This window comes from Hyperoodon ampullatus (genome assembly GCF_949752795.1).
Source record: "Hyperoodon ampullatus genome assembly, chromosome: 8".
Classification (NCBI taxonomy): domain Eukaryota; kingdom Metazoa; phylum Chordata; class Mammalia; order Artiodactyla; family Ziphiidae; genus Hyperoodon; species Hyperoodon ampullatus.
Genome location: NC_136921.1, coordinates 31,353,288 through 31,366,786, shown reverse-complemented (window position 1 = coordinate 31,366,786; position 13,499 = coordinate 31,353,288). Strand labels below are relative to the sequence as shown.

At 49.6% G+C, this 13,499-nt stretch overlaps 1 protein-coding gene across 6 annotated transcripts in view; it reads left to right on the top strand.

The window, feature by feature from the left end:
* Positions 1 to 7,846: 7,846 nt before the first annotated feature.
* NRP2 (neuropilin 2) overlaps positions 7,847 to 13,499 on the top strand; it is a gene marked incomplete at its 3' end in the record, with an annotated part of 112,660 nt that continues 107,007 nt past the window's right edge. For all 6 annotated transcript variants that reach the window (XM_079710464.1, XM_079710462.1, XM_079710463.1 and 3 more), the window contains exon 1: positions 7,847 to 7,934. In XM_079710464.1, the coding sequence (XP_079566590.1) occupies positions 7,862 to 7,934 (73 nt within the window). In that variant the 5' untranslated portion in view covers positions 7,847 to 7,861. The remainder of the gene's footprint in view (positions 7,935 to 13,499) is intronic.

The following is a 13,499-nucleotide window of genomic DNA, read 5'->3' as shown; positions in this document are numbered from 1 at the left end:
CCTCACTGGCCAGGTCACAAGCCCAAATGGACAGAGGGTGCTCTGAACCCCTCAGTTTGGAACAGGTCCTAAGAATGTAAAGTCCAGCATGATAAATGCCTTCCGGTTCAGAATAAAATAACCTCCCACTTTCTGCTAACATTAAGCCAATTCAGGTTCTACAGGTTGGCTTAAAAAAAAAAATTCAAATAATCCCTAGCCTTTATAAATTCACGTGTGAACTCCCCTTAGCTTTTTAATATAACAACTTCCTGTTCCATTTCCTTTTATTTTGTGATGTGTTACATTTGTTCAGTTCGGCTTTCTTTTTCATTTTTCTCTTCTGCTGGTCTCTCTTCTAAATTCCTTTCCTTTCACATCTCTTCCTCTTGGATTTTAGCTCTACGTTTGCTCCTATTGTTTTCTTTTCTGGTCACAGCTGCCCCCTAATGGTTTGGGCTGGAGAAAAAGGAAGCTGGGGAAAAATATAAAATGTGCTTTTGCTTTTAACTTGGAATGTAGTCTCGGTATCTCTGGAAAGATACCCCAAACCTGTATATCAATGGGGAGGTGAACTGGAGAGGTGAACTGCAAAACTGAGAGACAGGGTGGGAGGAAAGTTTAAGTTTTCATTGAATACATTTGGCTTGAATTTTTTTTTTTTTTTTTTTTGCGGTACGCGGGCCTCTCACTGTTGTGGCCTCTCCCGTTGCGGAGTACAGGCTCCGGACGTGCAGGCTCAGCAGCCATGGCTCACGGGCCCAGCCGCTCTGCGGCATGTGGGATCTTCCCACACCGGGGCACGAACCCGTGTCCCCTGCATCAGCAGGCAGACTCTCAACCACTGCGCCACCAGGGAAGCCCTTGAAATTTTTAAAATGATGTACATGTATTACTTATTCTCTTTTTTAAGTTTAGAAAATAAACAGAATCCAAGTCTGGAGATGGAAAAGGAGACAACCTCTACAAATCATTTCTTGGTCCCTGCAGAAAGCAAGCATCATTCCAATCCTCCTCCCCATCAGGGATCTCATCCGGAAACTAAGAGTTGATTGGCAGCTCAGTAAACTGCATGAGAGTAAATATGAAGTAGGAGAGTGGGAACTAATGACTATGGTGGGTGTGAATTAACCCACCCTGGAGTATCCTCAATAGCAAAAGGTCAGCTCCCTGACACTTGCCTTTCTGTCACGACTTTCACGCTCAAATTAGCAACTATTGCCATCATAATGTAACAATCACCTGACATGTAGATGTCTAATTAAGGCACCTTAAGTCACAAGTTACAAATCTGAAAACAGCAATAACCGAAAAAACAAAAACAAAAACACCAAAAAAACCTGACAAATCAGTGGGACTTTAAGAGTGTAGCTATGCATGTGAAGGAAGGAAAAGGAATGCACACTCATGGATGCAGGATGCACGTTTCCAGGAATTTTAGTCTATGAATTTAGTGAGAGAATGGGAATCCTCAGCTCAAAATACGATTTTCCTTACTGGTAAAAAATTTCAGATCATAACCCTAAAATTTCCCATCACATCACCTATAAATGCCACGAAGTTACAAATAAGTTCTTGGCCTGTGTTTGTGATTGTCAAGAAGAATCTGTATTTTTTTAGGGGCTAGGAAAGGCTTTTGTCCAAAAATCCAAAAATGTCTCCTCTGAAAACCCTGCCAAGATGCCTAACATACTTACTTTCTCTTTGGGAAAAGATACCCAATATAAATACTATGAAAATGGAATATCCAGTTAAGCTCCATCCATGCATTTACATCTTCTTGTGGGATAAAAGGTTATCAATTTCAATTACTGATCTGTCTATGAAATTAAGACTAAAACTAGCTTTAAATTCATGAATGAGGATGAAGTCCAGGAAGATCCCAAGCCAAAATACAAAACTGAAAAGGGATGGAAGTCATTCAAACCAACCCTTTCATTCTACATGTGAGGAAACTGGTTCCAAATTGGTTATCAGATTTTTCAAGGGTGGGGGAGACCTAAGGCCCATCTGCCCTGACCTCAGGTTTCTGCTGCCCCAACCTGCTTCTCTCCACTGAGGGCTGGAGCTGAGTCCAAGAGCCTGGAGCACCGTGAAGGCGCTGATCCCTGGTGTGTGCTCTGGAAAGAGAGCAGAGAAGGGGCACATATAATACAAGCCAGCCCTTCTCTTCCTCGCCAAACAGACACCATACATTTTCAAATGATATCTCTGCTGATACTGGGGTTCCCTTTTGGGTGAACAAGTGAGGTAGTCTCAGAGAACAAAGGTATGAATTTCTAGGGCTTCTACGGGTAATCTCCTGCTCTGGTCTTTTGATTATCTAAACCTGAGCTGTCCAATATGTTCAATAACCCTTAAACTCATGTAGAATCTCCTTTTTTTTTTTTTTTGAGAAGCTAGGAAATTAAAATTTTTTAATAAAATTAAAAACAACTTAAAATTCAGTTATCAGTCACACCAGGCATATTTCAAATGTCTAATAGCCAGGCAAAGAGCACAGATACCTCCTTCATTGCAGAAAGTTGTACTGGAGAATGCTGCTTTAAAGTGAAGGGTTGGGGCTTCCCTGGTGACGCAGTGGTTGAGAGTCTGCCTGCCGATGCAGGGGACACAGGTTCGTGCCCCGGTCCGGGAAGATCCCACATGCCACGGAGTGGCTGGACCCGTGAGCCATGGCTGCTGAGCCTGTGCATCCGGAGCCTGTGCGTCCAGAGCCTGTGCTCCGCAACGGGAGAGGCCACAACAGTAAGAGGCCCCCGTACCGCGAAAAAAAAAAAAAAAAGAGTAATAAAGTGAAGGGTTGACAGGGTCCTTTTTGAAGCACAGGTGCCTCAAATTGTATAAAAATGAGTGTAGCAGAGGAAGAGCTGCCTCATGCTTAAACCAAACAGAGTAGAGAGAGCATTATGACTTCTTTAGTTTTCTTTGCCAAGGATTTCAGGGATGTTTGGATGAATTTTGCACGTTTCACTCGTTTTTGGGTTTTTTTCACTCACACGTCTCCCTGCTACCTGATCTAGTGTCTGTGTCTGAGAAAGAGATGAGAGACACACACAGTTTAGAGTGAAGGAGATCTCAGTACTTTATGGAAATCTGCGAGGATTCTGGAAACCCACCAAAAATAATATCACATAGAAACTGTGAGGTGGTGTTGATTGTTTAAAGAGTAGGAAAAAACCCTATTGACCAGAAACCTGGACCTCAGCTTCAAACAAAAGGGAATAAAAAATGAAGACCTATTCCATTTTAACTGAAGCTTTGCCTCTGAGACAGATGCAGCTAAACATTAACTAGGGCAGTGTAGTGAATTATAGATTAAGATGCAATTATGTCTCCTATCTCCCTCTTTCCGGGTGAGAGCTTGTCAATGTCAGGGCTCAGATAAGGGGAAGCACCGTGTGACAGGTGGTATCTATTGTGGAAGCATGAAACTTCTGGAACTCTTAGATCTTGTGTTCCCAGGAGGCAAGCCCCCAATGTCTTACTTGCTTGCATACCTCCTGCGTAGTCATGCTTCCACGAGCATTTAATAAGCACACAGCAATAAACACAGATGGAAAACCACACCTGAAACAAACCTCTAGTAACAACCAATGGTTGAGTGGGTGGGTGGTGAAAGGGCTGGATCCAGCTCCATAAACCCCGCCAGCTGGCACTTGGAACATGTTTTTGCAAACCTCTCGCACCCATGAGGTGAGGTTCTTGGTGTTTTCAAAAGGCTCTTTGCTGTCACTTCTAAATAAATGTTACAAGGTAAACCTGGAAACACCACCACTCTGGCATTTTAAGGGACATGTTCTTAGGGGCTTTTCCCAGATACTTGAAACATCTGCTCCCTATCTGAAAAGTTCCTGGAGAGGAAAAGTGAAGAAATACTTGTCCGGGGGTCCTTCAATGGAAGGGCATATATCAAAGGTTATGTGCAAACACAGTGTCTCAGAACAGAGGTTCTCAATTCTGGCCTGATGAACATCTACATCAGAATCACCTGAAACATGTGTTAAAAATACAGATTCCCAAACCCAAGGCATCTGATCTGCAGGAGGATGCTGCCCAGGGATCTGAATTTTTACCACTTTCCCTAGGTGATTCTGACGTAACCTTGGGTTGGGACTGTCGAGCTGGAAATGCCCATCTTTCCACAGGGGTGTGACTAGGTTACAGCTTTCTCTTAGCATCTTTTACAAACCTGTTTTATGTTCCCCACATCCCTCCTTGTCAAAGGAATGGAACGTAGCATGGGATTATCTATTATTATTTCACAATGAAGGATAATGATGTAAAACGTCCTAGGTGAGTCAGTGATTCTGCCAGGAATCTCGACTTCACTAGTTAGCTGTTTTCTAGTCAGTTCAGTGTTTCTGTCAACTAGCCCATTGTTTCTGTCCATGCTACTCGTCTTTAGTAGGCAGGCTTCTCTATGGGACTCACAGGAGTGAAAGATATGGACTCACAAAATAATGAAAAGGACGGTGCCTGGCTCCTCACACCTGCACCTCTGGTCGAAACCAAACCAATTGTAGCCAAACCCCTGAGATTCCAGTCTAGACAAAAACTGGGGCTGGCAGGTCTGAGCCAGTCCCATTCTGGAGAATTTCCGTAAAGATTCATTTTCCATAGGGCACAGGTGGGATTTGTGTTTAGTCCCCAGAGTTCTTGGAAGTCCTGAATTAAAGCAATTCTAAGTCCCCCTGAGTCCATGGGCTCTTGTTCAGAGTGGGCTGGGGGAGATCTGGTCTCAGTCTAAATCTTCCCTGGTCTGATCTTAAAGGGCTGTGAGCTCCTGGAAGTGAAAGCACCACCAGAAGTGCTACTGCAGGTACTGTTACCATTATTTATTGAGTGCTGCCCCCTAGAGGATTCAAAATGGTCTGGCCGCTGGGAGTCCCCAGGGCTCTGAACCGAAGACTCACCCTCTACCCAACCGCAGGAAATCAGGACTTGACTCAAGTGGACTGATTAGAACTCTTGCCACAGTCATACTGAGGACTCCCAGGAAGTAAGTTAGCTCCTTCTTAATGACTCCTCTGAAAAATTAAAATCCATGATGCTGGGAATCACGTCCAGGAATGGAACACTGAAACTGACCCTTCTCCCTACCAGACCAAGACCCAGATAGGGACCTCCAACCCTGAGAACCTGAGAGCAGAAGTCCAGAGTTTCCTTCTTATGGTTTCCCAATGGGCTTCAGTTTACTTTTTCTTTGTCTCCCCTTCACCTGAACTCTGACTATAATGTTCTCAGAAACAGAATTCTTCCATGTTCAGCACTTGCTAGATTGGTTGGTGGTGGGGAGGTGATCCTAAATGACTCTCTTTATTAAACCTGTGTCACTGTAGATAATGTTATTTGTCCTTAAGTTAGTACCTTGGCAATGATAGAAGCCGAGATCTCCAATTAAGTTTCAAAATCCAGACTGCCTCTTTACTCCATTAAATACTGGGAAGCAGTGGTCTTTCTTTTCAACTGACATTTAAACAGGAAAAAAAGTAAACTTGGAGTTTTTAATAATACGGATGTGCTCTCAAGGCCAGGAAGGAAGGCGGGAAAGAAGGACAGGAGAGAGAGAGAGAGAAAATGAAAGGAATGAGAGGTAGTGTTTAGGCCCGCCAGGGAACATGCTCACTGGAAAAACTCACCAGGTCTCGGTTAAATGCCCTTTCAAACCAGGCATCTAAGATTAACAGTGTGATATGCAGCCAGTGGATCTACACAGCGCTGTAAAATCCTTGCACGGCTTGGCTCAACTATTTGCAAATGGCTTCTGATTCAATTTTGTTTTGGTTATCTCAGTGTAAATAACAGTTAAGTGGGAGTTACAGATTTTTCAAACACTAAAAGTGATAAACAAAGCTAATGGCAAGTCCAGATAAGGAGGAAAACCACCCAGAAGAATCCACAAGCACAAGCAAAGAAATAAATGGGATAGTCAGATGCGTGTGTGTTTCTTGTCACTGAAACTTTATTTTTCTTAATCTGCAGAGTGGCAGAAAAGGTATATGCCAAGTGTTATTTAGACTGTTCCTGTTAAGAGTCTTTATGATAATGTAGTAATAGGTGCCTAGTGAAGCAAGACAGTTTGAATCCACAAAGCCATCCTTAGAAACAAAGATACAAGTGTTTTCCCAACTGTTAGCTCCAGGCTCCCTCTAAACAGGCTTCACGCCTCCATTTAAAAATAGTTGGCATAATGCTGTTTTCTTTCTCTGGGCGTTGTGTCCACATTTCCATGGGGAAGTGTGAATAGAAGTAGTTACAGTAGCATTTCGAGAAACCTTCATGCACCTGGACTTTTTTTGGAGAATCCAATTTTATTACCTGAAAAATTTCTTTGAAGAATGTCTTTCCTCTTCTTCTGACAGTTACAAGTTAGGAGCGCAGGGAAAATTACATCCTCACCCAGAGAGGAGAGGAGTATGTTTGGGACACAACAAAGGATCCGAGTAGTAAACGCAGGGAGTGTTTGGGGTTTTATTCAGCCGGGGCTGACCGTGTGTGTCGCCGCCACGCACTGCTGCCTGTGCGAACGCATGGCTGAGCTGCCGCCTGCCTCCCTACTGCAAACACCGTACGCCACCCAACTCCTCTTGTAACGCCATTGCGCGTGGCATTGTGTTGGGTTCTACGTGTGTGGCACGAGAGTCGGGGAATCGGGGGAGAACAAGAATTTCCTCCATTCCCCGCGGAGTCTTCCTCGGGCGGGGGCCAGGCGGCCAAAGGCAGCGCGCCCTGGAGGTGCCCGGGGGCTCTCCTTCTCCAGGGCATTACGCACGGGCGGCCCGGCGCAGCCAGGCGCGGAGGTGCCCAGGGTGGGAGAGTGGTGGCCGGGTGGGAGCTGCCTTAACTTTGATCCGGCCGCGGCCAAGAGGAAAACCGCCGCTGCCCCGCCCGAGCCGGGTGCCGCCACGCTCTCCTCTTCGCCGCGCGTCTCCGCGGCTGCCTCTTTAATCAGGAACACAGAAGGGGCGGGCCCTGAGCCGGCGCGTAATCGGATAGCTCTGCCGCGGCTCTGACATCCACCCGCTGCTCGGCCTGAAAAGGCAGGGGGGAGCCGGAGGGGAAGCAGAGAACGCGAGCAAGGCAGCAGCCCGCAGCCCGCCCCCAGCACATCCTCAGACGCGCAGACACTCAGCAAGGCGCTAGGCGAGGTGGAGGTGAGGGCGGGCGCGAGCGAACTCGGAGAGGGGCTCGCTCGCTCCCAGGCGATCCCAGCCGGCGCCGCCGCCGCCGCCGCCGCACCAGCAGCCGCCGCAGCAGCAGCTTCCTTCCTCAGACTCCCCTCTTGAGGCTGGCCAAGCGGGTGTAGCCTTTGGGGGAGGCTCCCGCTAGAGGAACCCGGTGAGGGCAAGAGCTGGGTGGCCGCCTCCCGCTCGGGCCGTCGGGCGTTCTGTGCCTCCACCAGCGTGTCGGTCCCGAGTGCCGGGGGATGTGTCAGTTTACGCCTCTGAGATCACACAGCTGCCTGGGGGCCGTGTGATGCCCAAGGCAAGTCTTGGCTTTTATTTTTATTATTTTTTCCTTTTTTTTTACGCTTGGCTTACGGGAAATACTCGTGATGTTGTAGGATAAAGGAAATGATACTTTGAGGAACTGGAGAGGGCATAGATGCGTTTTGTTTTTAAGAGAGGAAACCCGTCCTCTCTTCCCGGCTTGCTCCCTCTTTGCTAATTTGAAGAGCTACCCTCCTCCTGGTGAGGTGGGGATCCAGCAAGAATAAAGGTGAAGACGGGCCGCCAGGACCTAGGAGGGAAACACTGACCTGTAGAAACCTTTGCAGAGGACACTGTAAGGAAGAACATTAGAGAGAGAAAAATACAAAGACTTGTAATTAAACAAGAACTCTACAAAAACAGCTCTGGAGAAAGCTTCCTTCTCCAAAATGGATATGTTTCCTCTCACCTGGATTTTCTTAGCTCTCTACTTTTCAGGACATGAAGTGAGAGGCCAACCAGGTAAGCCCCTGAAAGTTGTTGGTTTTTGTTTTTTCTATTCATTTCAATATGCCTTTACCTTTAAAAGCAACTGCTAATGCAGGGGGCCACACGCAATGGCAAAGAAGGAAGATCTCTCAATACTGAATAATTTAGAGAGAGATCCCAGCCGGCTCTCCCTACACCACCACCGCTGCTAAAACCCAACTTTTCTCTCCTGCTAGGAGTGTGTGAGTGTGTGTGTGTGTTTTGAAACATAGACAGAATTTGGCGGTGTTCAGATGTCACATATGGACTGAATCAAAGGTTTAAAAATACTACAAAGCTTTTGCATTACAGTTTTGGGGAATTTTTTTTCCCTGTCTTGAAGCAGAACACATCTCCCTTGAGTTTCTTCAACCTAGCCAGTGAAATATAAATCATTTGCGTTCCCTCCCCTTAGCTACATTGAGCAATGTTAACTGAAGGGCTTGGGAACTATAAGAGTCTAGTTTGGGTTTTCCAGTGCTGTAGATTGTTTGCAGAATGTGTGGATGAGCCTCAGGATCATTGGGCTTAGGGTGATGGAGCAAGTTGTCTTGTGGCGGAGCTAGGGGCTTGGGGCTGGGCGCTTCTGGCAACCAAGGCGTTTGGTCATTCAGCTCTCTTTCCTGCTGTATTTTCTGGGGAAGTAAATCATGTGTTCTTTTAAAAATTATTATTAGATAACACAAACTATGTGGCCCTCAAAGGTCTCTCATTCTTGTGAAGTGGTCAGAAACTTTTGAGTGGAATTTGTTTTCAACCACTGCCAAAAAGGGTGCGTGGACAGACTGCAGAGATAAGTACTGCAAGGCCCAGAACAGTCTGGGGCCAGTATTTGTGAGCTAGGGGCACACTCTCTGAGAAGGGCTGGTTCCAGGGAATCCAGTGGGGCATGTTCTTGCTTCCGCATACCTCTCTCCCGGGTGAGCCTCTCTCCCCTCTGACAGCAGTGTCTGCAGTCTGACAAAACTCTTAAAAGCTGCTACAGGTGATTGAGAGTGGGGAAGCCATCCCGGGAGGAAATGGGGAAAAGAAAGAGAGGAGGAAAAGCCTTCCTGAAGTGCCCTTACCCGCAGGCACTTCGAAGTCTGCCACTGCAGCGATAGCACTAACCCCTTGCAGCCTCCCGGGCCCTCCCCCATCACAGCGGGCTAGTGGGAGCCCGCTGGGGGAGCCCGGGACTCTGATTCTCACTCCCCAGCACTGGCACGCACCCCACTCGAAGCTTGGGTGTTTATTTAAGGGGGAGAAAGATGCGCGAATGCCCTTGTTATCCAAATCCACACGTTTGCTGCGTCTTCTCTGCCATAACTGGTCTTCAAAGCAACTGAAAATCGTATCAAAGAGATGGGTGCAGGTCCCACTTGGGGAGATTTCCTGTGGCTCCTCATTCCCTGTTGCCTTAATTCTAAGTTCCCAGCTCGAAGCGAAATTAAATTACCTCCCACAGACCTGAAAGCTGCATAAATTATATATGTTTGTGTGATTCGCTGTGTGTATATGTGTGTGTGTGTGTGCCCGCGTGCGCGCGCGGTGAGGATGCCCACGGTACATTATGTATTCAGGCACGGACACTGGTAGGCCCCGGCGCGCGAGCGCGCGCACACTGGCGCACACACCGGCGCGCGCGCGCACACACACACACACACACACACACACACACACAACTTCAGCTTCTGAGGGGCGGGAGGGGTAGTAAAGACTCGGGGGCCATCTCCTACCCCAGATGTTCTGACATCTGTCCCCGAGCACTGCGCGGAGTGTGTACGTGTGTGTGCGACGTCCGCTCAAACCCACTCTCGCTCTGCCACCTGCCTTCCGCGCTCTCTGCAGAGCCCCCTCCCACCCCAGCCCCGGGCCGCGCTGCGTCACTTCTAGAGAAGCCCAGAGGCGCGGAGCGCAGGGCTGGCTGGTCGCCCTCTGTGAGGCCTCAGGCAGCCTCGGACCCAGGGTGGGACCTCCTGATGGGACGCGGAGCTGGGACCCGCCCGGGGTGGGTATTCTCCCTCACCCGAAAAGGCGATCGCAAGCCGCGGGCCGTTCCGGCTTTTCGTCGGAGCAGCGGACTGGCACCGGGGGAGCCGGCAGCGGGTGGCAAAGGGCGAGGCCCAGCTAGACCTCTGACTCACCCGGTGCGCGCCGGCCGGGAGGGGTCCGTGCCGGGGAGCAAGTGAGGAAATAACCTCGTGGCCACGGCGGGCTGCCTCTTGCACTGGCGGGCGGCTGGGAGGCGCAGCCCAGTGGGCGTCGCGCACCAGGCTCCCCCTGTCCTTGCCACGCCGGTCGCCTTGCCAGATCGCAGCGCCGCCGGCCGCCTGTCTCCCTCCTGCCCCGGCTCGGGGACTCGGGGCCGCTCGGAGGGCCCTGCCCGGAGCGCCCCCTCCTGCCTCGCGCACTCCACTTTACGCTGCATTACCCCTGCTGCCCCCAGAGAGCCGGCTTTGAGGGGCTGGGGGCCCGAGCGCTGGACGAGCTGGGTGGCGGGAAGACTGGGTGGGATTCGGAGCGGAGGTTGGAGGCGCAAAGGAGGCAGCTTGAGCCGCGGGAATGCGAGCAACTTGCGCGGCCTCTAGTAGCGCTGCGCGCCGGGCGCCCGCGGGTGCGCGCGAACAGGTGAAGAGCACGCGGCGCGCGGGCATTCCACGTGGTAGGGACGTGGTGGCCCCCCAGCCTCCCCCCTACCCCGCGCTGTCTCTAACGCCGCATCGATTTGTTTGGGCTACGCAGCAGAAACAGAGCCGAGCGATCCATAAACATTCTATTAGGCAAAAATATTCCCAGCGAAAGCAAAACCGAAGCTCAAGCCTGGGCTAAGTGGGCCGCCTCCAGCTCCTGCAGCCTTGTCCCCTCCCCCTCCTGACTAAGGACACCTCCAGGGAGAAGCTTGCGGCATTTCCTCAACGCTGCCCATTGCCAGAAAGTTAAGTCGCCGCTGCGGTTCTCCGCCTGGGAGAAACCTCTGCAGTCGCCGGCGAGTTCCGCCTCCCCTCCCCCGCCATCTCGCTCTTTGCTTTTCCGCTAGGGAAAAAGAAATATTCACGGCCAGTGCTTCATTTTCACTGATTGATTTCTCTTTAATATCAACAGAAGTTAATGGAGGCGGGGCGAGCTGCGATTAAACGGCTGCCCCCAGCCTTCGCCTGGGACTAGAGCACCTCCGTTTTTCCCACCAGGTCCCCGGCGCCCGGCGGCTGGGTGGGGGTCATCTACAAAGCTAATGTCCAGTGGCTGGCGGGGGTGGTGGGGTGGAATGAACCGCTCGCCCCTCCGGGAACCTCTGCGGTATGGGGGTGGGAATCAGCTTTCCGGGCCAAGCTTAGGGGATCTGGCTAAACCGTGTCACCGCTTCTGCGGCTCCGGTTGAATTTCTCTGGAATGGGAGGAGATCGGCGCTCTGGTTTACTGGCGTGTGCTCACCACTCGCCTCCCTCTCACCACCTCCCTTCCTTTCGGTTTCAGACGGAGAGGAGAGCCCCCTGGCGCTAGCCATTCCCGGTCAGCGCCTGGCCGCGAAACTCCCCTTTGCTGGACTTAATCTCGTGGTCAGCGGGGGACGGGGTTTTGCTCAGGAAATCATCAGGCCCTGACAATGGGTTTCTTCAGATAGTGGCACTCCCAGCCCTAACGTTTCCGCACCTCCGGGACACACTGCTTGGGGCCAAAAGAGCCCGGACCCTGTAACCAAAAACCGCCCCTCCCCTACCTCACCCCCCCCCACCCCGCCCGCCCGCCCCTTGCCTGGAGAGCTTTGATCCGTGCTTGAGTTTTAACACCATTGCCACGGACACTGGCAAACGCAGTCAATTCAACCTTCCGTCTGGACTGGATGATCAGATAAGAAGTGTAAATTAGCTGTGGGAGACAGGTCTGGTTCAAACAAATCCTGAAAGAGAAGCAACGGCAGTCTAGGCTCCGGATAAGAGTTTGAAGAGGGTTTCCTTTTTAGCCTGTCTCCCCGAATTGCGGGATGGCTGTGGGCAGGCATAAAATTTTGCAGGCAGATCTATAAACTCCTGGATTCGGCACAGACGGCCTGCTCTAGGCTCTGGGGACTGGTCCTGTGCCCACATTCAGTGGGTACCCAGTCAACTTTATCCCATAAGCAGCCACTGGAGGTAGTGAAGCTAGTGCCAGTTGCCAACAGAGCACACAGTGCAAAACAGTGGAAAGAGAAGAGCTCCCCATGAGGGCTCCAGGGCAAGCTGCTTCTTGTCCAAGTTGTGCCTGGTAGAATTGTGTATGCCCAGGCAGCACCGCAGGTCTGGACTTTTCATGTCATGCCGTGGAGCCCTCAGATTAAGCCACAGAGCACCCAACTGGCAAAATGAAATGTTGGAAGGCTGCAGTGACTAGAACCCCAGGCTATCCAGACAGGACTCCTGCTGTCTACCAAATGGCTCTCATCTCCTGCTGTTGAATGTATAGTTCATATTCTGCACCCAAAAGGTCAGTTCCTATCCTCACAGTGTAGTCGAGTCTAGGAGTCCAAATGCCAATTCATATGCAATGAGGCATGAAAGCAAATAACAGTTGGGGAGAGGCCCCCCGGGGATCAGTGGGGAGAGACACCATAGACTGGATGGTTCTGAGGACCCTGTCTGGTGTTTTTCATTTGACTCAACTGCTCATTAAAGCAGTCAAGAGAAGGGGCTGACTTTGAGTGATCCAAGTGTGAGACAGTTCTGAGTTGACAGAATTCAGAGCCAGGTTCATTGGTAAAGAGTTTTCAGAATATATTCCCCCAAAGTCCAGTTTGGGAAGACTTTAGGAAATAGAGATGAGACTTTACTTTTTTAAAAGATGGAGCAGAAGCATGATATCTTTTTAATTTCTTGCACTGACGAGAAAAGACTTGAAAAGTGACATCTGGGCAGTAGTTTGTAGTATCATTAACATATTTGAAGTATTTTATCATCTGACCATCACTTGCCACTGGATAAGCTTTGAGGCACCCTCTTTGAGTGTCAGATTTGTGTTTGATCCCTGGAAGTTAGTCTTTGTATGGTTCCTTCCAGGTAAGGCATTCACTTTTTTTTTTTTTAATTAACCCATTCCTGGTATTGCAGAAGTTTGTCCTAGAGAGCCTACAGCCTTTTTCAAAGCTTTATCTGCTTCGATGAGAAATGGCTGAAGGCTTTATGGTCTCATTACCTAACAGGATTCAGTGGGGTTGGATTCCAGGACACAGTGGCCTTGTAGCCTGGCTGGCCCTCCAGGAGAAAGCATCTTCTAAAGGTTTAGGAAGCTGTCAAGTTTAGATAAGGCTGAGCTCCGATCCTAGGGGACCTTGGTTGTATTAATAAGGAGAAATTAATTTTTAACCACTGGGAACATTGCCAAATTATGTGACCTTTGGCAGACCAGCTGTGTGATAAAAATAAATCCCCCATCTCTGAAAATGCTGCTTCTCTCCAGTAGAACAATACCAAGGTGGCATTTAGGATGGGGAAGAATGGGGTTGAGGAGACAGGAGAGAAATGGCAGCTGCGGAGAAAAAAACCCTCTGATATTGTGACACACAGTTTCAGACTTGAGCCATCTAGTCACACCCCTACCACACCC